This window comes from Salminus brasiliensis, chromosome 1 (genome assembly GCF_030463535.1).
Source record: "Salminus brasiliensis chromosome 1, fSalBra1.hap2, whole genome shotgun sequence".
NCBI lineage: Eukaryota > Metazoa > Chordata > Actinopteri > Characiformes > Bryconidae > Salminus > Salminus brasiliensis.
The window spans coordinates 54,686,422-54,713,130 of record NC_132878.1 but is presented as its reverse complement, the minus strand read 5'-3'; the positions used below and the strand labels follow the sequence as shown (position 1 = coordinate 54,713,130).

The window sequence follows — 26,709 nt, the reverse complement described above, 5'->3', positions numbered from 1 at the left end:
CATTTCCGATCTTTGTTCATTATATCTGAAGATCTTTTCACTGCTGCAACTTTATTAAAACTCTGTGAATAATTGATCCAAGCAGGCAAAAAGCTGCCCACCACTTCTACACCTTCAGCATTTGACCATTTGTCTAGTGGTAAAAAATTCATTACATTCATGTGATGAAATCAAACCATTGGAACCACGTTAGATCCACCACTGGATGATTCACAATTCCCTTTTTTTACAATGCTTGTTACTGTGCTCTTCAGAAAAATGTGACCTCCCCCCTCCTTGTTGCCCTCCCTCTTATCTGGGTGCTCAAGTTTCACTCCCAGTTGTTGCTATGGAGAGCTGGAGTTGTTTTCTGGTGAATGTGTCATTAAAGAGACACATCAGAGAAAGTGTGAGAGGGAGGAGTGAGCGAGAGAGAGGTGGAAGTGAAAAGAGAGTGTGGGAGGATAAGGAAGAAACAGAGACAGAGAAAGAGAGCAAGAGAGAGATTTATTGCTCCTTTTTTTTGGAAAAGGAGCCAAAAAGAAAGACACAAAAATGTTAAGTGAGGCAGCACTGTGGCAATGAGGGCGTTGCTGCGGAGGTCAGAGAGACCCATAAAAACACTCTGCAGCTTCAGTACAGCACCTAATCCTCCTCAAGCACAAACTTGTGGAAAACTGCACTGAACACACTGCACACCCAGACTCTGCACGAATGTGCACTGTCATATTTCTTTTTTTAAACATAGCCTTTTCTCTGTGGCCTCCTGTCCACACAAGAACTGCATTTAAAGCAACACTATGTGGCATTTCTAGCTTAAAATAGCTGCTTTAAAATAATTGGGAAGCTCCTGACATGTTTTATAGAGACTAGGCACTCGATTATTCCCACTGCCGACTCGACATGCTCCTAACTGCACTATGTAACTTTGGCGTGAAATGCATAACGGTACATAACCCATATTTCCACCTCCTGACTGTAGCGAGACCCCAGGAGCAAGAAATACTAGTTCTCTCATAATGCTGCTTTAAGGCGACCAGAGGATTTTAGGAACGCTCTGCAAGGTGGAGGTTTTTGAGAACTCAGAAGAGCAAACACACAGTTTTATGAAAATACTGACATCACAATGTTAACTTCAGCTAACAACACAGTCTCACAACTCAGAGACAGCCCAAGGCATACTCGAATTACAGGGGGCCCCCAAGAGCGTCAAGATATCATGATAAAAAAATCTATATTTTAAAAATAACATTGAATAATAAAAGGAAATTTCACAGGAAAAGCCATTTTTATATTCATTTATTTTCATAGTTGGCACACCAATACTAGGTTAATCAATTTTTGCTGTTGGCTGCTGCCACTGTTGGGCAAATGCAGATATGCGCCGCTTGGGTGGCCGATAAAGGCCCTGGCGCTTCAGTGTATTGCACGATATCTCTTGGCTAAACACAAGATTTTTTTTAAATGTCAGCTCCCACCTTAGGCCTTCCGCTTTTTTTTTTGCTTTTTTTTGGGTCGGCCCTGAGTTAACTGCTTCATCACAATGTGACAGAACAGCCTGAACTCAAATGTGGATAAAAAAAAGGTACAAAAACAGCTCCACCCCAGCTATGTAAAAATAAAATGTTGCATTAGATCAAGTTGTGGAAACTGCTGTTTAAACATGTGCTTTACCTTTGCACTGTTTTAGGTCTGTTTTGGAAGTTACACTACTTCATGGATGAATTTCACCCAGTGAGGTTAGCACCTCGGCTAGGCTGGCAGGCTAGCGATTGTTTTAGGGCCAGGTTTTGCTGTGCTTGTGTGCTTGAAGAGATTTCCAGAAGTGCTGCTGAAAAAAAAAAAAAAAAAACTTTTTCAAAAATATGATCCACTTGCAAGCATTGTTTATTAACAAATTCCAAAGCCGTCAGGGTTTTTCTGTGATGGTTTTGCTGTAGTGAGAGAAAGAAAAGGACAACAAAAGGACAACAAAACACTTGATCTTTTTTCTCAGTTTCTCAGTTTTTCTCAGTAATAAATATAAACAAAGGATATTACATTTTGTAGTGTTGAATATTAAGGTTCAGTAAAGGTGTATAGGTTACTATTCATATTTTAGCACTTACTTTATAATAGTGATGCACTGGCATGAAAAGTCATGTCAGAAATGGAAATGTCGGACACACTGGGCTAATAAATGGATGATAGCTCTTTATTGTCATTTACTCATTCTTTGAAATGAAGAAAACTCACAAGCTACAAGCTATCTATATTTTTCAAGGTTTTTTTTGTAAAGGCAGTGATGCTGTATAAAATCATGGCAACTCAAATAATTATTTGGATGCTTAAGCAGTTTTTTGGTTGTTTATATTAGAAGAAAATCATTTGTAAATGGTTCTATATAGCCCAAAGAACCCCTTTCAGTACTATATAGAGCCCTTTTTTACTTATTGACATTTAATTGATAAAGTCAATATGCACAAATGAGTAAAACAATAAAAAACAAAAAATAATAAAACAAAAAACCCTTCCCCAAAATTAGAGTACAGAGGGATTAAATGACATTTTCCTGAACGGAAATCATCTCTATTCATGTATCAAATTTGTTTTCAAGACTTGAGCATTCATTCCAGTAACATTCCAGTAATAATAAATAAAAAACATAATATCATCACAATGTGGAGCAATATTTCATTATATATCATTATTTCCTCTCTTTTTGTCTGTCAGTACTATGTAGTTTCACTATATAGAGAGATACAACAGCAGGTGGCAGTAATGTGCGTAGAGCTAAACAGCTGAATGCCAAACCACAGTGGCTACATTCGGCCAGTGGTTCCCAGTTCTGGTCCTGGAGTAGCTTTGCTCTGCACATGTTCGTGTTTTCTCTATGTCAACTCAAGCAGGGTTAGAAAATGAGCTGATTAGATGGAGTGGGTGTGTACACCAAAGAATGCAGGGCAGGGCGACTCCAGAAGCAGGCTTGGAAACCACTGACAATAACCTGTAAAAATCGATATGATTAAAATAACCACAGTTATGCAACCTACAGACCTATTAAGGTGAATCAAAACCAACTCTAAAGAACCCTTATCCTGTATTCGTCTCGGTTTTATGTACCAACAACAGTCGTGATTCATATTTACATGCAGGAACCATGATTCCCATCTCTACCTTCCGTGTCCCACGATAAGATAATCCTTCATTAGTCCCGCAGTGGGGACTATATGTACCCCAAGGACTGTCGGGCGTATATGTACCCCACTCTCACCCCATCTTTCCCTGTAGTTTCTATCTCTCAGAGTGGGAATCTTGGCGATTAACATGCAACCACAGGTGGAACAGGGTGCAGTCTGGTTTTAGAATTATTAAAGCCCCACCCTTGGACACACCACACATACACACACACACAGCGGGCCCAAAAAAATAAAAAAAACCTGTCACACCCTCCCACCCTGCCTCTTGTTCCATTCTTCCATTCTTTCAGCCTGTAATCTCTCGCCGAGTCACCCCTGAGCTGTGAACGCCTGAAAGACGCTGAGAGTGTTTGTGTGTGTTTACCGCTCGATTAGGGCGTTTCCTGACAAACTGGTTTATGTGATATAGTGCTGCTTTGTCTGCTTCGTCTTTCTTTTTATTTCCCTTCCTTCTCCTGCCCAAAAGTCAAGTCTTGGGAACTGATTTACAGTGACTCAGTTAAAGCTATAAGCCTAATTAACATGCAGGTCATGCTCACTGTGGTCTCCCTCAGTAGGCCTCCAGCTGAGCTAAGAGATGTGGGTTGCCTTTACCTTCGCGAAGTGCAAAATTCCTTGTTAGGACACACTTGCACTTTATGTACTTTCAATACCCAGTACTTCATAAAGCAGAAGTCGTGTTGACTTGAATGACAGTTTGAATGCAGAACAAGCTTCCTGTTGGGTTCTAGTGTAAGTACATTGTTTTATAAGTACAGGGAAATGATTGTCTGAAGTAAACTCTAAATAGAAGGAGTTATAAGGTATAAGGTAGTGTAGTACTGAAAAGGGGTTCTTTGCATGTAACTATAGTGAAACTTCTGATACAGAACCCTTTTTTAAACAGTTAAACTATTAAAAAAAATGCCAGGCAAAGTTTAACCCCACCAGTTCAACCTGGCAAAGAACCTGAAGGCCCTCCCAAGTTAATTTCCCAATAATGTCCCAAGTTCTTGTAAGAGAGTTTGTGACTGTGGCTATGTCACAGGTGCAGCAATAAAAATACAGGAGTATTCCTTTAAGAACTGCAGGCCCTGCAAGAGCTTGTGTGTTCTCGGGTTAAGCTGGGTAAGGTGAAAAACGGCTGGGAGAGAGAGAGAGAGAGAGAGAGAGAGAGGGAGACAGAGGGGAATGCAGAGAGACAGAAAGAGAGAGAGGGAAAAAACATTTCTTGTCTGTCTCAGCATGCCTAAAGGCAGGGCATGGTGAGCGGTTGACTCATTAGTTCTTCCACTGCCTGCTCTCTCTCTCTCTCTCTCTCTCTCTCTCTTTTTTTTTTTTCTCTCCCTTGCCCCTCCAGCAGACTGCAACAAGACACACCCAAAGCCTCACCCATTCGCTCTCCCTTTCACACTGTCTTGTCACACACACACAAACACACACCCTTTGAACACATGGTCAGCCGACAGTGCTGGCTAGAGCCATCTTCTGACCAAAGGACGAGAGAGTGCAGGTGTCATTGTAATATCACTAGCCAATAACACTGAGATGGACTTTCCTTTGTATAACAGTTCAGGTTGGGCCAGTGCTTTAGCTTGTTGTTTACTACCAGGTATTCAAAGATGGCATCGAATGAGTGAATATGAAACTTTCTAGGTTTCTTATGTTATGTCTTGTGAGCTGAAGTGAAGATTTGGGTGGCAGAAAATGGCCACAGAGAAAAAGACACACTGTAGCTGCGTTCCAAAGCCAAGGCTGTGGTCAAGGTAGGGCTGTCCTATGAAAAACACCTTCTTAGAAGCCTGCTGGTCACACAGTTGGAACAGTCTAACCAGGCTGCATGGTGACATTGTGGTAGGAATCTTGTGTACTTCTACATTTTATTACAGAAACTAATTCTAATTCGAGAAACATACATGTTTAAACAAACATGCATTTCTGATTTCCGTGGTGCTGTTTATTTCCCTCTTTACATTGTATGTGAGCAGTGAACTGTGGGAGCCAAGGACCAAGAAGGATACATTAATTGCGTCCTCCAAATCATCGTAGGCTGCATTTCTGGCCTGTATCGAAAAGGTCCTTCTCTTTGGCACAGCCTTTTATGGCATAGTGACCGAGAAATGCACCATACCTCTGCTGCAGTCCAGGCTTTGGGACATGTGTGTGTAGCCCTGGCGTCCAAAGTCATACTGTAAATAATTGCCTGTGAAACTTGACTGGCTAAACTGAATCAGACTAACCATTCACTTGACTTTTTGTTGATGATTTTTTTTTCAACATTTGCAAAAGGCCTACAAATCTCAGCATTGTGCAGTGTAGGTCATTCGGGGTGGTCTTTATGATGCAAAACCCTGCCCACAATTTCTTAAAAGCATGTCAGAATAAAAGTTTTTTTGTGTTTTTTTTCCCACATGATATTTGAGAAAACCAGAAATGGTGCCAACTCTAGTTTTAGAATTAGTTGAATATATTTTCATTAAAATAAACTAAAACTAAAATTAACATCAACAGCTTTTCCTACAATTCTTTCTAGGTTTGGTACTTGTGTGCTTAAGGATGCTGTCTTGCTGCCAACCCACTTAAGGTTAAGCTTCAGTGTACAGACATTTAATGAAATCATTTAATTTAACATTCAATTAGTTAAACAGTTAAATTTTGTATAGAAAGCATACAAACTGTATAGAATACGTTGTATAGAAAAATAATAGATTTTGAAAAAAATAAAAGTAAACGTATGTCACTGACCCATTTACATAGTCCTACTTCACTTCTATCAAGAGTTTCAAGGTAAAGTAATTCAAGTCAAGAGGGTGAAGTCTGGGTCTCCATGTAACTCCATGTTTTCTTTCACCGCAGGTTTATGGAAATGTGCCATGCCCCGAACAAAGGAGATTCATGAGAACCTCAAAAAAAATAGTTATCAAAGCTCACCAGGCTGGAAACTGTTATGAAACTATTTCTAAGGAGTTTGGCCTCCAATGTGAGACTGATGATCTGCAAACAGAGGAATGGATAATGTTTGAGTATATGTCTGTGAACTGAAGCATAAGCTTAAGTGCTTAAGTACACAAGTACCAAACCCAGAACTTTTTGTAGGAGAAATGCAACACTTTGGAATGGCCAAATCAAAGTCCAGTCCCAATGGAGCTTTTATGGAAAGACCTAACTCTGAGTACTCAGTGCAGTACTCATCACCACTTATCAAGGGGTTTTACCAGTCACTGAAAGCCAAGATAAATATAAAAATGTTTTAGCACAGTCCCATTTCAGATCTACATACATGTGACTCATCAGATCACAGATGTTTGTACAACTTAGACAAAACACTTATGAGCATGAGACATATGAGCATCTATATGAGCATCTATTAACAGTTATAAATCCGGGACGGGGAAGGAGGCACATTTATGAGCTACACTATTAATACAAATGTTTGTGGACACCCCTTCTAATGAATGCATTCAGCTATTGTAAGCTGAACCCATTGCTGACAAAGATGACACACAGCTTGTCGATTCCCTGTAGAGAGGTACTGCCAGTAGAATACGACCATGCCCAATACCAGGTGTGGGCTAGAGGGGAATAAAGCACCCCAGTATTGAGCTGTGGAGCAGTGGAACTGTGTTCTCATAAATGATGGTGGTGCTATATCCAATACTTGGGATGAGATGGAAGTTGGGGATAAGGTGGGGTGGTGATCATCCAACATCCTGATATCAGCAAGGCTCTTGTTGACTATCCTCACAGCACCTCACAGCATAGTTAACTAAACAGTCTCTCCCTATATAGAACTAATATTAATGAGGGAGTTTGGATCCATTTCGGAGATTAAAAGCCTGATCTGTATCCCCCAGAATGCTGCATCGTTCTTTACAGTAATCTGCTGTACTTTAAGAGCATATTAGATTAAACGAGCCAAAACAGAAATTGAATATTGTTAAAATAGGATGAATTACCTTTGGGTGGCCATCAGTATACATTGGAGTGCGTCCAATTAAAGCATATCTGTAGGAAACACTATGGCCCTTCAGTCTTGATAAGGCAGTCGTTACTGATAAAAAAAGAACACTTCTCTGCTGGGAGTGAATGCTGTTATGCATTCCTTCGGGCTGCCAGAATTTTGTAAGTAAATTTTTGTGTGCACATGCTTCAGAGAATATGTATTGCCAATGGGAGCTTTTTTGAGCTGTGAGCTCGTAGCTAAAGCAGCATGAGCAGCATACTTGTAGGGCAGAGTAAAGCTCAGACCTGTAGAATCCTTATCGCCTGAAACAAAGTAACTCACACACTACTGAAGACAGCATACTTGCACATTTCTAAACCTGTCACTCGCAAGTTCAGTATGTGCTCATGAAAACACATGTTTGCACCATGCAACATGCATAATCCAATGAGAAACAGTATAAAGTCAGTCAAAAATGAACTCCACTTATGGAGAACAAGACATAACTTCTCTGTTTGGGGTGTGACCTGAGCAATTAAAGTATAGCTTAATTACAGTTTCACACTGGCTGGCTGGTTCTGTGTCACTGTCAAAACATGCAGGCCTGAAATTCACATGAAAGTATTAGTATCAATTGTTTAGTTTTTTATTTTTCTTTCTGAAGAAAAGAAGCACAGTGTTCGATGGAAAATATTGGCAGAGCCTCTGCAAGATTAATCATTTTTCAAAGGTTTGTGGGACCTTTTTAAACACAATTTTAATGGCTGTCACACCATAGGACATGGACATAATGTCACACTAAATGACAGAAATAGCAGTTAGTTGCATTAGGCATGTGAGAAAATAAGATGGAAACCTAAAATTTGTCCAGTAAGTGTTAATAATACTGATATTACAATAAATACATAAGCAACTATACAATGTGCTGGTTGAACTGGTCAAATCCATACAGTGGGTGGAGCGCACAGAATCGACAGCAACATATGATCAATAACAACACTTTTTTGGAATGCTGAATACATAAATAAATATTATTTTAAAAGCCTATTTAACACAAAAAACACATTTTTCTATCTTTCACTGAAATAACTTCTTGGTGTAAACTATCTTGGTGTAAAGCTTATTCCCAACGAGACCAAACCGGTTGAAAATTGCATTTATTGGCATAAGACTTTTTGTGATGTGCATTGTATCTGCTAATTGGGGTAATGCTTTAGAACTATAGTGTAATATCTCTGTTTGGTTTTAAATGCCTATTTTTACATTTACTCTATTTATTGTAATTATTGTATTGTATTACTGTGCTGTATTGTGCAATTGCTACTGGCTGCTAAATTTTCTTTACGATCAATAAAGTATCAATAAAGTAGGTATGTCTGTCTGTCTGTCTGTCTGTCTGTCTGTCTGTCAAACGTGCAAAGCAGCTGTATAGAAATCCCCTAGAGAGCCAGAGGCGAAAGTGGCAAGGAAAAACTTTCTCAGAGCAAGAGAAAGAACTCTTAAGTGGAACTTTAAGAGAAACATGACTTAAAAAGGGAAGCAGAAAGCAAACTATTTATATATACACCATTTGAAAAATAATGATGAATTTATTATGAAACTATGAAAAGCACCATTTCTTTCTCTACTATTTCTTTTTTCTATGACTTGTTGAACTTGTTGGACATTTCATTAAATGTGAGTCACCCTTTGCTGTCATCTTTTCAAAACTATTGAAGCTCATGACATTTTAGCTTAAAATGACACAAGGGATACAAGCCATAACTAGTCAAAAGTCCAGGACCACATATCTGTAAATGAGTCTGGACTGCTATTTCAAAATATCTCCAATGTAGTTTTGACTATGTGTAATGCGCAGGTATATAATATCTCTATAAATATCATTTTAGACATGTAACATGTTTTGAGTTAGTGTTGAGTTTTGACTAGTAATAATAATATTACTGGAGTGTTTTTATTAGTGAAATGTAAATTGAGATGAGTTGAGAGATGAGGGAGTGAAACTTCATGTAAATCAATGGTAGAATATGACTAGTCAAAATGACATTAAGGATAATGCAGGGACTGGACAGAATGGCTTTATAGATGTGTAGATCTGAGATTAGTACTAGGGAAAATGTTGTAGTTCATCTCTGATAAGAGAGTTTCTACTAGTTAAAACAGTGGTAGTCGATTAGTCAGTCAATCCGTATGTTACTCTTTTAAGGCCTCCCCGCTGCACAGAATAGCTAAATATGATTGACACTCAAACTGTATTTATTAAGAGATATATATATATATATATATATTATTATTTTTTTTTTATTTATTTTTTTTTTTTTTTAAGGGCAACATTTCTGTTAATTTCAGTGCTGTTTACTTTCTCCTCTCCCACACATTCCTCCCTCTGACTCATTTCTTCTTTCGGTCAATCACACTTTATACTTATTTACATGACAAAACAGCATAACAACATTTTAATTAAAGTCACTGCATCTAAAACAGATCAGATCAGATCATGAAGGAAGAAAAGGGAGTTCGATGTTATTAAATATGTTATTAAACTATTTTAAAGAGACTCCTCTCGTCCCCTTGTGTGACTCCAGCGGACATGTTTAGCTACATCACAGCAAAGGACGTTTCGGCCTTGTGTCAGTAACTGCTAATGCTATTGATAGCTAAGCTGTCCTGAGCTGGTAGCAAGACACATTTGCAGGGTTCTCTATAGCTAATGGTGTAGTTTAACATACGACTATAATTAATTATAATTCTAAATATTGTTTTTAATGTGTGGACAACTAAATGTAACACTTTTTAACAGTCGACTGGAAAAGGTTTTAATATTTGAACAGTTTTAAGACTCTCTATCTCATATATATATATAAATAAATAAATAAATAAGGGTTGTACGTGACAACGACAATATGTGTCTAACTGTGTGAAAGGACGACGAGTTCCCTGTGTTGTTTCCGGAAACCACCTGGTGCGCGCTCTCTCTCTCTCTCTCTCTCTCTCTCTCTCTCTCTCACACACACACACACACACACACACACACACACCTATGACGTGCAGATTCCCAGCCCTGGGCGAAGGTGTGTGAAGGAAGATGGTGAGAGTGTGAGTCTGGGTGGATACTTCTTCAGTGAGCTCTCTCTCTCTCTCTCTCCCTCTCTCGCTCTCTCTCTCAGTGTTGGCCGGTCGGACGCGGCTCGGCTCGGAGTAAAGTTAGCAGCGTGAGGGCGCAGGAACTCCGCTCTTTCCGGATATGGCTCGATCTCTGTACACAGCTCCGTGTCTCTTCTGTTTTGTGTTGTTGGTGAGTACGTTTGGAGTTATTTATCGCGACCCCTGTCTTTTGCTTTACCGCATGCCCCTCTGCGCGCTGTTGACCTGTTATGAACCCCTTGCTAAAACTGCGCTGAGCGGTCGTCGCTAGGGTAACCAGCCCGTAGATAGCTGAACCAGTGTGTCTGAGCGGCTAGACGAACACACACACACACACACACACACACACACAGAGACACACACACACAGCGAGAGCTGGGACTTTTACATAGCTGCACTTCTGTAAAGGAAAGCCTGGCCTACAGCTGTGTTACACTGACTGTTTAGACTACAGGCAGTCTTCACCCAGCGTTGTGCTGCTTCTGCATGTGTAGCAGTGTTCACCGTGCATTGTTCTTCTGACCCATGGTGTGGCCCTGTAGCTGGACAGGACCCCACTGTGTTGATGATTTCTTTTAAAGCCCTGTGTTTCTGTTCTTTGCACTTGTTAGTGGATAGTTGTTTAGTTCCCAAGCAACAAAAGGTTAAAAAAAAAAAAAAAAAAAAAGGTCAGATAAAAATGGGCTTATTTCCACTGGACTGGGCACACTGACTTTTTCCGCTCTTTGTGATCCCACCTTCCCAGGCCGTTTGGGTAAGGGTGTTGGCTGAAACTGCTTTTGTGGAATGGCCTGTTGAGACACAAAGCATCCCTCACTGCTCTTTCGTTTTCGGAGTAGTATTCGCATAGCCTACACTTTTGTTGTTCATGTAAAAGTGGAAGTGGTTGTCAGTCTCTGTTCTGGGGAATTTCTACAGCTTCACGTTGTCTTTTCCTTAATCGAATAGTTCAACATGCTTACCTGAACCAGCAGCAGCAGGGGGTCCTAAAGTTGGGTCCCTAGAGTTAGGTGAGAAGAAGCGCAAAGAAGTGCAGATCATGGTGTCCCCTGGGCTGGGACTGGGGCTTGGATGCATGGTGTATTGTGAAATGTTGATATGGCAATGTCAAATCATAGAGGGTTACGTTTAATCCAGTAATCAATCCAGATGGAAGGCAGTCCTACAAAACTGGATTACCCATGAACTTCATGCAAAGCGTATGACTTTTAAAGCATGGCACATTTTTGTGTTACGTATTTTTGATTTCCTTCTAGGTTTATGTTGAATATAGACATTTCATCCCTTTTTAATTTTGTGATGTTGTATCTATGATTATTGTAACTGTCCTTGTCTCTTATGTGTGCTTTTTGCTGTCTGTTGCCCCCCTCCCATCCCCTTGTTGTTTTGTGAAGAAAAAAAAATCTTGATCGCAAAAAAAATAATAAATCCAGAAGCTACATCGGCGCTATGTTCAGACATGTTGAAGTGCTCATCTCATTGGTCTCATTGCCAAATTATTCCTGTGTTGCAACAGGCAAATATTTCCCTGCTTTGTTGTATGGTGATTCCTGATGTACACAGTGCCATAGTCATAGTGACACACTACATGTTATTTGTGTTGTAGATTTGTGCAAAGTTCCTGTACAGCGTGTTGCTTTAAATCCTGCCTCCCCATGGTGGCGAGCTGTGGCAATTCAGCTGTGTGTGGTCAGATTGAGGCAGTCTTGAATCAGTCGGAATGTCTGGTAGCGATGAAAGGTTAAAGGAACGATTCCTGGTTGCGTTTTAAGTGGCGTAATTTATTAAATTGTAGCTTTTCCGTAAAGGTGGACATAATAATAATATCACTAGATATCAGATATCTGTATTGAGGGTGTGTATGTAGAGCTGGGCAATATGGCAAAAATGTTATCACAATATTTATCTCAATATTTGCTCTCCCATACTAAGCACCATGGTTTTTACTCAGAATACGCTGCACGCCATTCAATTCAATAGGGCTGATTACACTCTTTGTAATGAAATGTGCAGTAAATCAGTGTTCTTTAATTGCTGACGATGTCCACAATGCACAAAGAATATTGTGTACCACGATAAAAAAACATTAATTGATCGCAATGATAAAATTGTGATAAAATATTGTCATATTGCCCACCGCTATGCATATGTCAGTGTGCCGAAGTTTTGTTTTTCTCACAAGAAAGAAAACTACTGGCTGTTTAAAACTACTTGCAAATGGACTAAGTAAGCTCTCTTTGAATGAAATGTATGTTTGGTCTACAGTGGTCTACAAGTATGGATATGTAAAATATATTATGGCAAACATAATATGCTATATTGTGGTGTATTGTATGCTAAGAAATGCTGTTATTTTCTCCAGCCTCCCTTTGCTATAATCGAAAGCACTTGAGCCAGATTGATGACCTTTTAAGTATCACATTTTCAAATTCAACATCTGTCAGTTAATGTGTTATGTTCTACATCAGTATAGCGCAGATACGTTGTTTTGTATAGCCGCACTCTTCATTCACAATGACCTGTTCATGTAGAAAATCACAGAACGTCACAAGTGCTTTTTTTCTGCGTTGTCCCCATTAAAAACCCAGAAACCGCCACTTTACAAAGACAACATACCAGCTAAAATGTGAAATGCCTGGGTGTATCGTACTCTGTGCTAGTTAAAGCGTCTAATTTGGAGCTGCCGTTTCAGCAGTTTGTCAGTATGGCTTTAATCACTGACGCGGGCTGGCTTCCCAGTGTGTAGTGTGTATTTGCTGAGAGAGACATTTGAATGACAGGAGATCAGTACTGCAATAGATATGATCCTGTCAGGTAGACTGCAGACAGCTTGGGCCCTGTGACGGTGCTTGATTTCTCCGCCATTTTGAGCCTTCCCATATCAGTGTCCACTGAAGACCCGTGACAGTTTGGTGTGTTATTGTATAGGATTGCAGAAAAGAGATGACTTGCTACAGTCTAAACAGATTAGACAAAAAACCTCTGTCTAAGGCAATCACATTAAATACTTTTACTGAAAAACAAATGAGATTCTTACTTTACCTCTCTGTTTTTTCTCATAGTATATTTGTGAAGCTGAAGCCAGAAAGGGCTTTTCCATAGTCCTTCGCAGGCAGAAGAGGGAATGGATCGTTCCTCCGCAAATCCTGGAGGAGAATGTGGACTACACCAAAAAGGAGTTCATTGCTAGAGTAAGAATACTACAAGAATACATTATATTATACTATATAATACATATTATCTCATTTCTGTTTTCTTCTCTTTCACATTTGCCCAGTAATGCATTGTAAAGTGTGAAATATGAGTATTGATGCTGTCATAAAGAAACAAAAATGCAGTAACTAGGGTTGTTTCTTAATAACCGATTATTATTTGTCTGTTTCAGATTCGCTCAGACAAGGATAATGCAGTACAAAACTTTGTGAGATATTCCCTTAGAGGAGTTGGAGTGGACCAGCCACCCTTCAACCTGTTTGTAGTGAATCCTGACAATGGCAACGTTCGGATTACTGGATTACTAGACCGTGAAATGATTTCCCAATACAACGTAAGTCTGTTCAGAGTTAAAGGCCATCATTTCTTTTCCTCTGTGATCCGCTTATGACTTATGACATGACATGGGTTTATGTTTCAGAAACAATCGTCATTCATGTTTATATTTTCCAACTTCTCTTTATGATTTATAATTATATATAAATAACTTCATAATAATTTAATCAGTCTTTAGCTCCTAACTACGTTACATCCTAAGGGTTATTGTTCCATAACTACAGTGACTACAGGATTGTGTTAATGTGTGGGCTGTGTTTGCTGTTTAATTTCCACACATTGACAGAATGGTGTCTGCTTATGAAATTGTTAATTGGTGTATTGATGACAGAAAAGTTATGGTGATCCTTTTTTTTTTCTTTTTTTTTTTTTTCCTTTTTTTTTTTTAAACCCCCGCAGCTCTCTGGAGTTGCAACGTTCAGTAATGGTACAGTGGCAGAGAATGATATTCAGCTGAGGATAAAGGTGAAGGATCAGAATGACAACGCGCCTGTCTTCCCTATCAGTATTTTACCAGGCTCTGTGAATGAACGCAGCTCTGTAGGCAAGTTTACTCTTTCAGTAATATTGCCTGTACTTTCTGTCAGTACTCAAGTGTCTCTGAACTACTTACATCATGTAGATGCTGAGTACCTCAGTATGGTGTTAAACTATTTTTTACTGGCTGGATATTATAGATATAATATCAGTACCACTAAAACTAAACAGTATAGGTGTTGGTATAACAGTACAGATTATATTTTGCCCAGCAACAGAGTAATGTCTGCAAATCTTTGCTGTAAATCAAATCTCTGTATCTCTAAAATGGCAACTTTAGTAGAAGGGTTAACTTAGAAAGTCAATGTAAAAAGATTTTATTCCAAGTAATTTTGGAGCATTTCTGTTGTTTCTGTCCGTTCATTATGAAAAAAGTAAATAAATAAATAAAAAAGGATATCTAAGGTTTGTTACTAATGCTAATAACTGTGTCTTTTAAATCTTCAGGTACCTCTGTGATGAGGATAGTAGCCACAGATGCTGACGAACCTGGGAACCCCAACTCTCAGATTCGGTATGAGATTATCAACCAGGACCCTCCAGGGAGGGCGATGTTCAAGATCATGCCCAATGGAGACGTGCTGGTTAATGATCCTAATCTAGACAGAGAGGTAAGAAGTCCTACTTTGTGTGAGTGACAGAAATCGTTATGACATTGTTCATCATAGCCACCAAAGCTCTTTAATTTTGTTGCTTTAAAACCAGAATCAGCAGTTGATCTAACTTTATATAGTAACCCTGGTAAAGTGTATCATGTCAGGAATGCAGGGATAAACTAAAAAGCAGTAATGAATGCATTTTTGTCTGCATACTTAAATGTCACAACAACTGACTATTGAGCAAACTGTTCATTAATTAACTGACCATTGTTTTACACAATGCAGTTTAAAAGTCTAATTGTAATGGCCTTCTGTCTGCAGAGCATTGACCAGTACACACTTACTGTAAAAGCTTCAGACCTCAATGGGGCCGCAGGGTGCAAATCAGGAACAGCTTCGTTCAAAATCCAGGTTAAGGATGTCAACGATAATGTCCCAACACTGGAGAACGAATCAGTAAGGACGATTTATTAATGTTACTGTCCTGTTTGCCAAATTAGCTTGTAGTTCTCCTGGATGCAGAAATGCTTAATGTACCTTTTTCTGATTTTGGCCTTGTCTACAGTATGAAGGCAGTATAGAGGAGAACATTGAGGGCGTGGAGGTGATGAGAATCAAAGCAAGTGATCTGGACCAACAGGGCACCGAAAACTGGCAAGCCAAGTTTGATATTGTCTCAGGCAACGAAGGGGGGCATTTTAGCATTTACACCGATCCAAACACCAACGAGGGAGTCCTGATGCTTAACAAGGTGATAGATTCTTCTTCTTTGCCTATTTGGTTTATTAGCCTCTGAATAAAGAAGCTCCATTAATTCTATTATGAACATTTGCTGCTGTTATCATTTACTGAACCCAGACATCAATGCGGCATCTGTCCTTGAGTGACCATGTCATTTAGAGTCAAAGAGTCATCTTCAGCAAGCATTTGTACTGTACAGATAAAGTGACTGGTGTTCTCTGTTTTCAGGCTGTCGATTATGAGGAGGTCCAAGGCATGAATCTGGGCATTGTGGTGTCCAATGTTGCTCCCTACGATCCGTCAGTGACGGGAGGTGGATCAACAATTGGAGTGGTGTTCCCTGGAGGTGCTGGAGGTGCTGGAGGTGCTGGAGGTGCTGGAGGTGCTGGAGGTGCTGGGGCTGCTGGAGGTGCTGGGGCTGCTGGAGGTGCAGGTGGTGCAGGTGCTGGTACTGGTGGTGTTGGAGGAGCAGGTTCAGGATCAGGTTGGAGCAGTGGAACATTGCCAGGAGGGGCTAGCTTAGGAATCCCCGGTAGCCCTGGTAGTGGCAAAGTCTACAATGTGAACGTCAAAGTAAAGAACCAGCCTGAGGGCCCGCGCTTCAGTCCCAAAGTGAAAGCCATTCCCATTTCTGAAGACAGCAAGATGGTCGATATAACAAAATTCATTGCTAAGTACCCTGCTATCGATGGGGATACAAAGTTACCTGCTGAGAACGTCAGGTGGGTCTGCATTTACTGCAATTAGGTTTTCGACAGCTTCTGTCAACACAATTAATTGTGTTGTGTCTTATGATCTTAATGTATGAAATGATCCAATCCACTTTTTCCTCTTAGATATGCCAAAGGCTTTGACCCAGACAATTGGCTGAGCATTGATGAGAAAACTGGAGATATTAGAATGAACAAACTTCCAGACCGGGAGTCCCCGTACTTGGTCAATGGAACATACACAGCCAAGATCCTCTGTATCAGCCAGGGTAAGACAACAAAGTTATTTTAGTTAACTTGATTTAAGCTGTTTGTGCCTACACACTATAAGTACTACAACTGTACAATTCATATTAGTGAAAATGTGGCTCTGAAAAACATGCTGGCCTCTCAGGCTACGTTGTAGTAATGCAGTTATATGACCACTAGAGGGCGGTATTGGTCTTTGTCTTACTTAACTGCTTTCTAAGTTGTCAGGCTGTTGCACTGACATAACCTGTCCTGCAGGAGGAGACATGAAGCATCATTATTACGTATGATGTAGCAATAAAAAATTATGTTGTTGCTTTGCTTAAATACTTACAGGATTGATTTACATACAAATCAAACAAACAAGTTTATGAGTTCCAGTGTTATTTGCCACATTCTACACTGGATTACATTGCATTTGTAGATTTGGAGACCACTGAGATAATGTAGCTATATAACCACTAGGGGGAGTTTTGTTGAACTCTTTAACTACTGGAAAAACTGGAAACTGGTTACTGCAAGAATTATTGCATTACTTAGGAGTGCTATAACAGATCAGTAACTGACTTTTCATTTCAATTAATTATAATTGAATGCTTCCTATTTCTTTCCAGAATCACTACCCCAAATGTAATGTGCCTTAAAATGTACTACTCCTTTCAATCTCGTGTTGCAGATGCACCCTATACGACAGCTACAGGCACCGTCGCCATCCAGGTAGAGGACTTCAATGACCACTGCCCTACTTTGACCAGCCATGTGCAGACCCTGTGCACCATCCAAGAGGCTATATATGTCAGTGCAGTGGACGAAGACGCTCCTCCCAACGGAGCTCCTTTCACTTTCACCATCGTTCCAGAAAAAACCAAGGGAAAATGGAGCGTGGAGCACTTAAACGGTATGCAGTATTGGTTGCAGTTCAGTGTAAGGAAGCATAACTGCAAAGCTTTTTGATGCAGGGTAGGAACATTGATGAAAAAGTCTCACTGTCCTTTTGGTTGTTCTTACTCTGACATTGTAGACACAACAGCCATCTTAAGAACCCATGAGACTCTGTGGCCAGGTCCTCAGGAAGTGACTGTGGAGGTGCGTGACCAGCAGGGGGAGTTCTGTCCGGAACCCCAGGTGATAAAGTTGGATGTGTGCACCTGTGATAAGAATGGCCTGTGCGGAGCCCGTGGAGCTCAACAAAAGGGGGCAGCTCTTGGCAAAGCTGGAATCGGCCTACTCCTCCTGGGGCTCCTTATGCTATTACGTGAGTCTGGTATCCATTTTAGGATGGTGTAGCTGTTTGTTCTTATGTTTAAGCATGAACTGATGAATCCACTTGTCTCCACAGTTATCCCACTTCTACTGCTGTTCTGTCAGTGTGGAGCAGCCGGTTTGGGAGGAGCCTTCGCTGAGATGCCCTTTGACACAAAAGAGCATCTGATTGCCTACCACACGGAAGGGCAAGGAGAAGATAGAGTAAGACCTTAACCTTCAATTCTTTTGAGTTATTCTTAGTGTGGTTGGTTAGTTAATGTAATAGGGGTGTGTATGAGTCGTCAAATACACATGAAGTTATCCATGGAGTGTTTCTCTATTCATATAGCGTCACAAGATATTACTGCCTTATTCTAAATCCTTCCGGGAATATCTCTTTGGCAGGATGTACCTATGCACCTTACTGGACCAGAGGTTGATGCTGGTGGGATGGTCAACATGGGCTCTAAAGGCAGCTATGCAGCTGCAGCTTTCGGGGCTGGTATGGCAGGAGCAGGAGCTGGTTACATGGCATCTACCTTATCAGGAGGGGGAGGCTATCATATGGAGATGACCTCCATGGAGCACGGGATGAGTGGTGGTCTTGGAATGATGAGAGAGGAGTTTGTCAGAGAAGACGATGGAATGGCCCTTCCAGAAGATTTCTTGAATCAGTACTACTCAAGCGTAAGTAGATGCGATAGTAATCACGATAGAATAAGAGATTTGCAGAGGAGTAAACTCCCTATCTGGAGGTTCATGCCACTGTTTGGCTTTCATGTATAATTAGGGTAATAAGTAATTGGACACAATTTTTTTTTTTTTTTGCCTCCATACACCACCTCACTGGATTTGTAATGAAACAGTCTGTGATTATGTTAGATTGATGTGTGATGTGTTTGTGTAGACTTTCAGTTTTATCTAAAGCAGCAAACAAATATTGTGTTAACCTCAATACTGTTTAAAGACTCAAAAGTAATTAGACGATTCATGGGCAAGTATCCTCTGTTCCCTCATTATTTTATAACAAATTAAGGAGGACTGCAGTTGATTCCAAGTGTTGAATTGGCATTTGGTGTATATAGTTCTAAAGAGGTTTTCACGCAAGTTAAGAAGGTCATCATTAGGCTTAAAAAAATCACTTAAAAAAATCACATCAGAACATCAGGAGTTCTGGTACATTTTTAAAAAGAAGGAATGCACTGGTGAGCTCAGGAACACATGAAAGCCTGGAAGACCACAGAAAACAACTAAAAGTAGAATTTTAACTAAACTCAGAATTCTCAGAGGTTTTCAATCAAGGAGTGACTTTATAAATGTAAATACAGAAGGATTAAGATGCAAGCTACCGGTAATACTCAATCAGAATGGTCAGAGTAGGCACTGCAAGAAATCATCTATAAAATCCCTTCCTGGAATGTGATTTTTTTTTTTTTTTTTTTTTTTTTTGGAAGATTAGACTAGATAAGATCTGGAGCAATACCACATCATCTGTTATGGGCGTGTATGGCTGTCAATGGAATTGGGTCTCTGGTGTTTATTAAGGTCATGGCTACTGATAGATTAATTTAGCAGCTAAATAAATTCTGAAGTGTATGGAACTCTACTTTCCATTTACTTTGTCCAATTACTTTAGAGCATGTGAAAATGGAGAGACTGTATAAACATGTCTCTAATTCACAAACTGTTAAAGCAGTATATTTTTTTATAAATTCCTTGAGTGAAATCTGAAAGTCTGCACTTCACTTTACATGCTTCATTTCAGTCAGTAGGTGGTGTAGAGGTAAAATGACTAAAACTGTGTCACTGTCCACATTCTTGGACCTGACTGTCTAAGGGTTCAACTCTGAGTCTGTTGTATTAGTCAGTCGAAGCTGTGCTGTGAGTTTTATGCACAGTCCAAGGTCTGGTGACATGTGGGAACATAGTTTAAAGTTCTTCAGCCCCTTAGTTTGATCCAAAATTCAGCTCTTATTCTCTAAGGTACATAGCTTGTGTCCACATAATAGGTACAAAATATTGTAATTGTAGTTACAGAATAGTAAGACTTAATGTGTATTTCTTTTTACAACCTCTGCAGAAGAGCCAGGAGTTGGATGTCACAGCCAAAAATGCCCTGCTTGTGTATGACTACGAAGGTCGCGGGTCACCTGTTGGTTCCATTGGCTGCTGCAGTCTTCTTGAATCGAGCAACGATCTGGAGTTCCTTAACGACCTTGGGCCTAAGTTTACCACTCTTGCTGAGATATGTGGAGGCACAAAGTTCACAACTGAGGTTTCAACCCCTCCTGTTGCTCCTCCTCCTTCTATTCCAAAACCCATTGTGGAACGCTCAGAAGCGGTCTCCATGGAAACTAACCTTGTCAACACCATCAACATTCCTTCAAGGCCCCCGCCGTCTTCTTCCATGCACACAGTAGAGAATGTAATGGTTACAAACAGTCGCACCTCAGTAGCAGCTGATGCGAAGCCCACCCGGACTCTGATTGATGTTCAGCCAGCCCAGACTCTGATCGATGTTCAGCCAGCCCAGACTCTGATGGTTCAGCAGCAGCCCCTGTACTATGTGGTGGAGCCACAGGTTTCCAACACTGTGTTGTTGACCGAGAGGCCCACTGTTGGATTGGGACAGGGCATGTACATGCTGAATGGAGCTCCAATGGCAGAGAGAGTTCTAGTCCAGGGTGCTGTTCCAGCACAGGGCACCATGGGCAGTGGCAACAGAGTGATGCTGCTGGAGACAGGCAGAGGATCCACCCAGGCTGTGAACACAGGCCTGCTGCAGTCAGCTAACCTGTCTGGATCACAGCTACTGCTGGTGGAGAGGGGTGCACAAGGTGGGCAGGTCCTCCAGGGGACTCTGGAGAGAGGCGGATTATCCGGCTCTCAAAGCCTGTTGCTAGTGGACGGGCAATCGGGCCCCGTGCTGCAAGGATCCCTCCAAAGAGGCGTTTCTTCAAGTGGATCTCAGAATATGCTGTTTATGGAGGCACAGGGTGGGTCATCTGGAGTTGTTCATGGGTCACTGCAGAGGGGCATGGCCTCCAGTGCAGGGTCACAAAGCGGAACTGTGGGATTGAACACAGGCTCAATCCAAATAAGCGGAGTTCCAACTACACGAAAAGTAGTCGTCCAAGAGAAGAAGGTTGTATCAACTCAAAAAAGCTTACTGTAGAGATGAATGGATAATGCCTACACTCCAAACAGAGTGTAGTGGGCAGTAATGCCTTCAATGCACTGCCTTACATTACATTCAAAGATTGACCGGGAAAGGTTTTCAGCTCCTTTTTTTATCTTCATAATGCCGTGCACATTACATATGTTGTCCAAGTAACATCATAACATTTGTTTAACAACTTTATAAGGAAGCATATTTTCTTTTCTTTTTTTCTTTTCATATGGATATTTGAACTTGGTTGGGGTACATTGACATACAATGCAGTGTCATATTTTGAATAACACTCCTATGAAGACCCTTTACCAGTAGTCAGTTAACCCAACTTCCTTCTAAGCTTCAGTAGCCCTTGTGTCCAAAGTAATAAAAAACTTTAATAATAAAGCTATAAGGAAATGATATAATGAAGAGAATTAATGGAGTGTGTGAATCTAGGCGCTTAAAGTATTAGTAGATACAGGAGATACAGATGCTTAGGGTATAGATTGAGGTATAGATTCTTCATAGTTTCAGACAGATTTTAGAAAAACATTACCATTTGTAATGTGATCATTATGTTGAGAGCTGTAGAAACCAGTCAAAGCTGTATAAAGAAGGAATTTGTATTACAAGTAACGTCCAGAATGCCTCGCATTTACTCAACAAGATAACAAAGGTTTTAATTGTGAACAAAAGCATGGTAACATCAGCAGGATCTTTGCAGTTGCAAACTACTTTAAGGGCTCATTGTGAATTGAATCCATTAAAACATACTTGGATTCAGCTCCTCTGGAATTATAGATAATACATTGACTTACGTGCAGCATTGGTATTGTAACCCTATAAATTGTGAGTCTAAAATTTGCCAAATCTAAAAATTCTGAGTGTTTTGAAGTTAGACAGTTACCATAAAAACACGGAACAACAGGCTTAAGGGCGGTTTGCTTTCCTATAAGTAAGCTTTAACTTTAAACCACTATTTTCATGATGTTGAAACCTTAAACAGCCTGTGCACTCACTCAACAATGTTTTAGTTTCATTTCTCATTTTCACTAAAGCCTGAAAATTACTACTGAACATTTGTAACTGTACATTAATTTCTTTTTGTAAAAATGGGTTTACTTTAAAGTTTAAGTCAAATGGTTTAGGTCATCTGGTGTGTGAGTATTTCAAACTCCTTTGAACTTTGTCCTCTTTGCGCTTTGCACTGTTTTTTAACAAGGTGGAACCTGACTATCCAGATCCCAACGGCTGAAGTTATTTACACGCTGCACTCTGTAATTACACTAAAGGTGAAACGTTGCTAAACACAGAATTCTAAACCAGGTTTCAAAAGCTGGAAAACTGCTACATATTTTTTAGTGGTTTTCTTAAAATAAGAAGAAATGAATGCAGTTTGCTCGGTACGCTGTGAATATTGCTGTATGACTATTGGTTGTTTTTGTTTTTTTGTTTTATTTTGGCAATAACTTTTTCAAGGGCTTGGATTGACTTGACCTGTTTTGTTTTGTTTAGTTCTTGTTCGAGTAGAATTTAGAGAATAGCAGCAGAAATAAATATTTTTTTCTCTTTTGAAAGGTTGAATGTACTCCACTTAGCTAACTGCCTTTTTTTTATTATTTCTTTGCTAGTGGGCCAAAATCCTAGATCTGTGTGTGTATTTGTGGGTATGGTGCTGGAATGTAGGCAGTTATTTTGCCTTGTTTACTGCTTACTGGAAAACCAAACATCAATAAAAAAAAAAAAAAATACATTACTAATGCCTTTCTTAACGTCTCTCTTAAATGCCTTTCTGCGCATTGTGGAGAGTCTAAAAAAAGTGTTTTAGACTCTGGACTAGTCATTGATGGAGTAAATAGCATTTTGAGGTACTGACCTATGCTAAGGTAGTGATCCTTAGTTTTTACACTGTGTAAAAAATGATTTAGAGTTTAGAATTATTTGAGTTAATTTAACTCCTGGGCCATTCTTCCCAACAATATCCTATCAGTTTGTAAGTTTACAAGGTACAAAGTTTTGGCTTTAAACCACAGTGCAGCCATTGACTGCATGTTTTAATGACTTAGTAAATTCCAGAAGTTGATGTTAAAGGGATCCTAGAATGGAAAACTAGAATGGTTTTTCCTTGTCACTGTTGAATAATGAGAGAACGATACACACAAGTGACGAACACTGTTGTCTCTTCACTGAAAATCAATTCTAGCATAACTGAAACTAAAATCCCAAAACTGTTAGGTACCAGTTTCTACACCCCCCAAAATTAACATGCATCTAATCCACTAGTGAGATGACGAGCAACAGTATCTCCAGCTAGCTTCAGCACATCGTTCCTGCAAAAAATATATTAAAAATAATTACAGTGTTCAGGTTACAGTGCTGCATGGCTCTGCATTGTAAACTAGGCAACAAAACTAGAGCTGATCATTATTTTCACAAACCCCACAGAAAAGGAAAACCAGCGTTTCTTTTTAAGGTAAAATAATGATTGCAAATAGGCTGTACAACCGCAAGAGTATTTTTCACCCCAACCAAAGTCAGTAATTACCATTTATACCATACAAGTACAATTTAAAGTACTCAATTATACAACGGTGTTCACTGATAATTAAAAGTAAGACTAGAGATAAACATTTAAAACTCTACAATCTCTAGAGTTTCTGTATAGCCCTTCAAAAGGATTTTCCATTCAAATGATTCTTGGAGGGTTTGTAGTCCTATAGAACCTTTGCCTTTACCAAAGAACCCTTGAAAAAGCATTTTTAAGAGAGTAGCAGTTACAACAGTACGACAGTTTTAACACATTTTTTGCAGCTTTTACTTTAAGAAACCTTCGTGTTTGTCATGTTGGTTGTGTGCATGCTTTGCATTGCTGTGCTGTCTCTCACTATGTAATTAAGCCGCATACCAGGCAATGGCCTGAGAGTTCTTAAAGCAACAGGATGGGAGAAACTAACAGCTCGTGGTGACTTACTCATTTTTTTATGAATTACTCATACATTTATAAATTACATACAACTCCATACATTTTGCAGTTGTTTAATAGCTGTATTCCATATATTATTTGTGCAAACGCGCTTTTTTTTAAGACAAGAGAAGAGGACTGTACGGAGTAAAACTGTGTGGGATGTAATGCCTATATCTGTTCTGCGCCCTGTTAAAAGTGTGATCAGAATTACGAAAAATAAATCCTTAAAAACCTTTATTGATTTACCTCTTAGTCTTGGTCACACCGAGTCAGCACCACACAAACAACGGACAGTAGATTTGATTTGTCTATCAATATTCAAAACAAAACAGGCTCAGGGCATCACTGCTTCAGCGGCATGTGATGACCTGTTTGTATAATAAACAGAGGTGCTCAATTTAGGCTGGTTGGTTGATATGCTATTTGAGGCAATCGTGTGCTAAGTCGCTCTTTCAGTTTGCTTAGTGCTAATCAATGGCCATAAGCTGTCATTGCTGGTTAGCAACATTAGCTCTGTAGTTCTCACTGTAGATGTTGTGTAGCAGCCAAACAACTGCTGTTCTTCTGTGAAAAACCAAAGACACACACTTGAGACACCAAACATGTCATGGCTGGTCGACTGCATTTCTGGAAAATTAGGTTAGTGTTTGATTTTCTTTTTAATAGTTTTAATAGCTATAAAGCTGTTTTCCCGGACCACTGAAATGGAAAAAGTTCATGTGTAAATTCAACCAAAACAGCACCACAAACCTTTCTCTGGACCTGTTTTCCTTATTAAAGTAATCCTCATTACTTTAATTATTCTTTTACAAAGAGAAATGTCTCTGTGTTTGTTGTTTATACTGAAACTGGAGATGGCCATAGGGTATGTAGTACACATTTACTCATCACTGTTGCTTGCATTTTAATAAACCTGGAACAGGTTCATCTGGATCCGGATAGCTCCAGGCATTCATACACCAGCACCTTTGACAGGAAAGCAGCACTAAACAAAGTTTAGTGCCCTTGAGCACATTTGATTTTGCCCATCTCAAAACGTTCTTAAATCCACTCCTCCACCACCACACCCATTATGAGAATGCATGCAAAAGTTTGGGCACCCCTGGTAAAAAAAAAAATATTTTTTATGTTATAAATAATACAATCTCTTACTGTGAATAGTTAAGTAAGTGAAACTATAACTTGTTCACTGTTGGGTTTTCATTAGACAGCAGCAAAATACTCCTCAAACCTCATCGTAACAATCAGCAGCCATGGGCGCCTCTAAGCAGGTATCTAGCACTGCTTCTTGTATATATGTATACAGTCCTAGAAAGGCAGAGAACCTACAAGAATATTTAGCTGGGGCAGTGGTATGCTATACATAATACAAGGTACCCAGGTAACCATTACCAAGTTGTTCCAACTGCTCTGGCATCAGGTGATCAGTTCAAATTCCCATCCTCAACGGAATGCCCTCAGCTCTCACCCTGCCAGCCTGTGGACAGCATATGATAGGGTGAAATACTAGTACTAGTAAGACGAGTTTGTGGTGGGGTTCGTGTGCACTCATCTTGTATATACAATGTTTTCAACATGACTTGAAGGCAGCATAAGCCACAATGATCAAAACAAAACAAAAAGGTATATATGACCAGTAACCTCTTTGAATTAAATACTGTACAAAAACAACAAGCTGAGTTAAAAGGTCCACATGTTTGGAATGTAAATCAGTTATTGCATGTATGCTGGAAGCCTCCTGACTGATTCTTCAGAACAGTTCAAATGAGTCTAAAGTCTGGCCCGTAAACTTTTATCTCCAAGAAATATACCAACCAAGATAAACAAATATCACAATAAATAAGATCTATAATCTATAACCATTTTCTCTGTTTGTAATAGAAATATGCTGATTAAGTTGATGTAACTATTATACACCTACATACTTAGGTGTCATTTACAGGCTAAAGTTTCTTCTTTGAATGTTCTGTCCAATATTGCCCCCCCCCCCCCCCCCCCCCATAATTCAGAACCTACCTGAAAAACATTGCCAAATCCTTGAGTTTTTATTAAGTTTATTATTTAATAGTTATTGGGGTGAGTAATATGAATCTGCACCTGCTGGCGGCAGCTCCAGTTATGAACAACGTGAAGCTAGAAACACAGTTCATTTTATGTAGCCTTTTTATGGAAACAAATGTCCTATTTTTTACCTAAAACCTGGCTTTATTTAACTTAAAATAACAAGCTTGTATTTCCTCTAGCAACTGATTTTGATGTATTAAAAACTTTTTCTCACAATTCTCACCTACATTACTCTCCAGTTCAAATTCTGTACCTGTTTCAGTGCCATAAATACTTGCTGGTGCTGGTTTACTGCATTCAGTCATGGCCTATCGAACAGGGATGAACATTCGCAGAGATGGGATCAAAGCAAGATGGTTTATTAACACAAAGGGGTATGAAAAGTGGAGTGCAGCAACTAAGGGCAAAACTTACAAACTCAAAATGTGGCAAACAAAATGGCGAACACAACAAACCTGGGACTGGGAGGAGCAGGGAGCTGAGCATGAGGTAAGAACAGATGGATGGGTGTGAACAGAAAGCCACAAGCCGGGCTCGGGCATCGAGGAGTAGAGCAGGGGGGGAGACTTTCTCCCAAACGTGGATTGCAACCTTGAGCCGACCTGAACACGGTGGTAACACATGAGGAATCTCAGAGCGTCTCAGAGATTCCAACAGAGTCAATTCACGGCA

The 26,709-nt window shown here is 39.8% G+C and overlaps 1 protein-coding gene across 1 annotated transcript; it reads left to right on the top strand.

Annotated features, from left to right (window-relative positions):
- Positions 1-10,031: 10,031 nt before the first annotated feature.
- LOC140558400 (desmoglein-2.1-like) lies at positions 10,032-24,188 on the top strand. Its single transcript, XM_072682683.1, has 14 exons — positions 10,032-10,375; positions 13,287-13,415; positions 13,610-13,771; positions 14,173-14,317; positions 14,758-14,921; positions 15,231-15,365; positions 15,475-15,660; positions 15,879-16,372; positions 16,487-16,629; positions 17,286-17,507; positions 17,631-17,864; positions 17,949-18,076; positions 18,260-18,541; positions 19,935-24,188. The coding sequence occupies exons 1-14, from the start codon at positions 10,325-10,327 to the stop codon at positions 21,027-21,029; spliced, it is 3,570 nt and encodes a 1,189-aa protein (XP_072538784.1). The 5' UTR covers positions 10,032-10,324; the 3' UTR covers positions 21,030-24,188.
- The last annotated feature ends 2,521 nt before the right edge of the window (positions 24,189-26,709 follow it).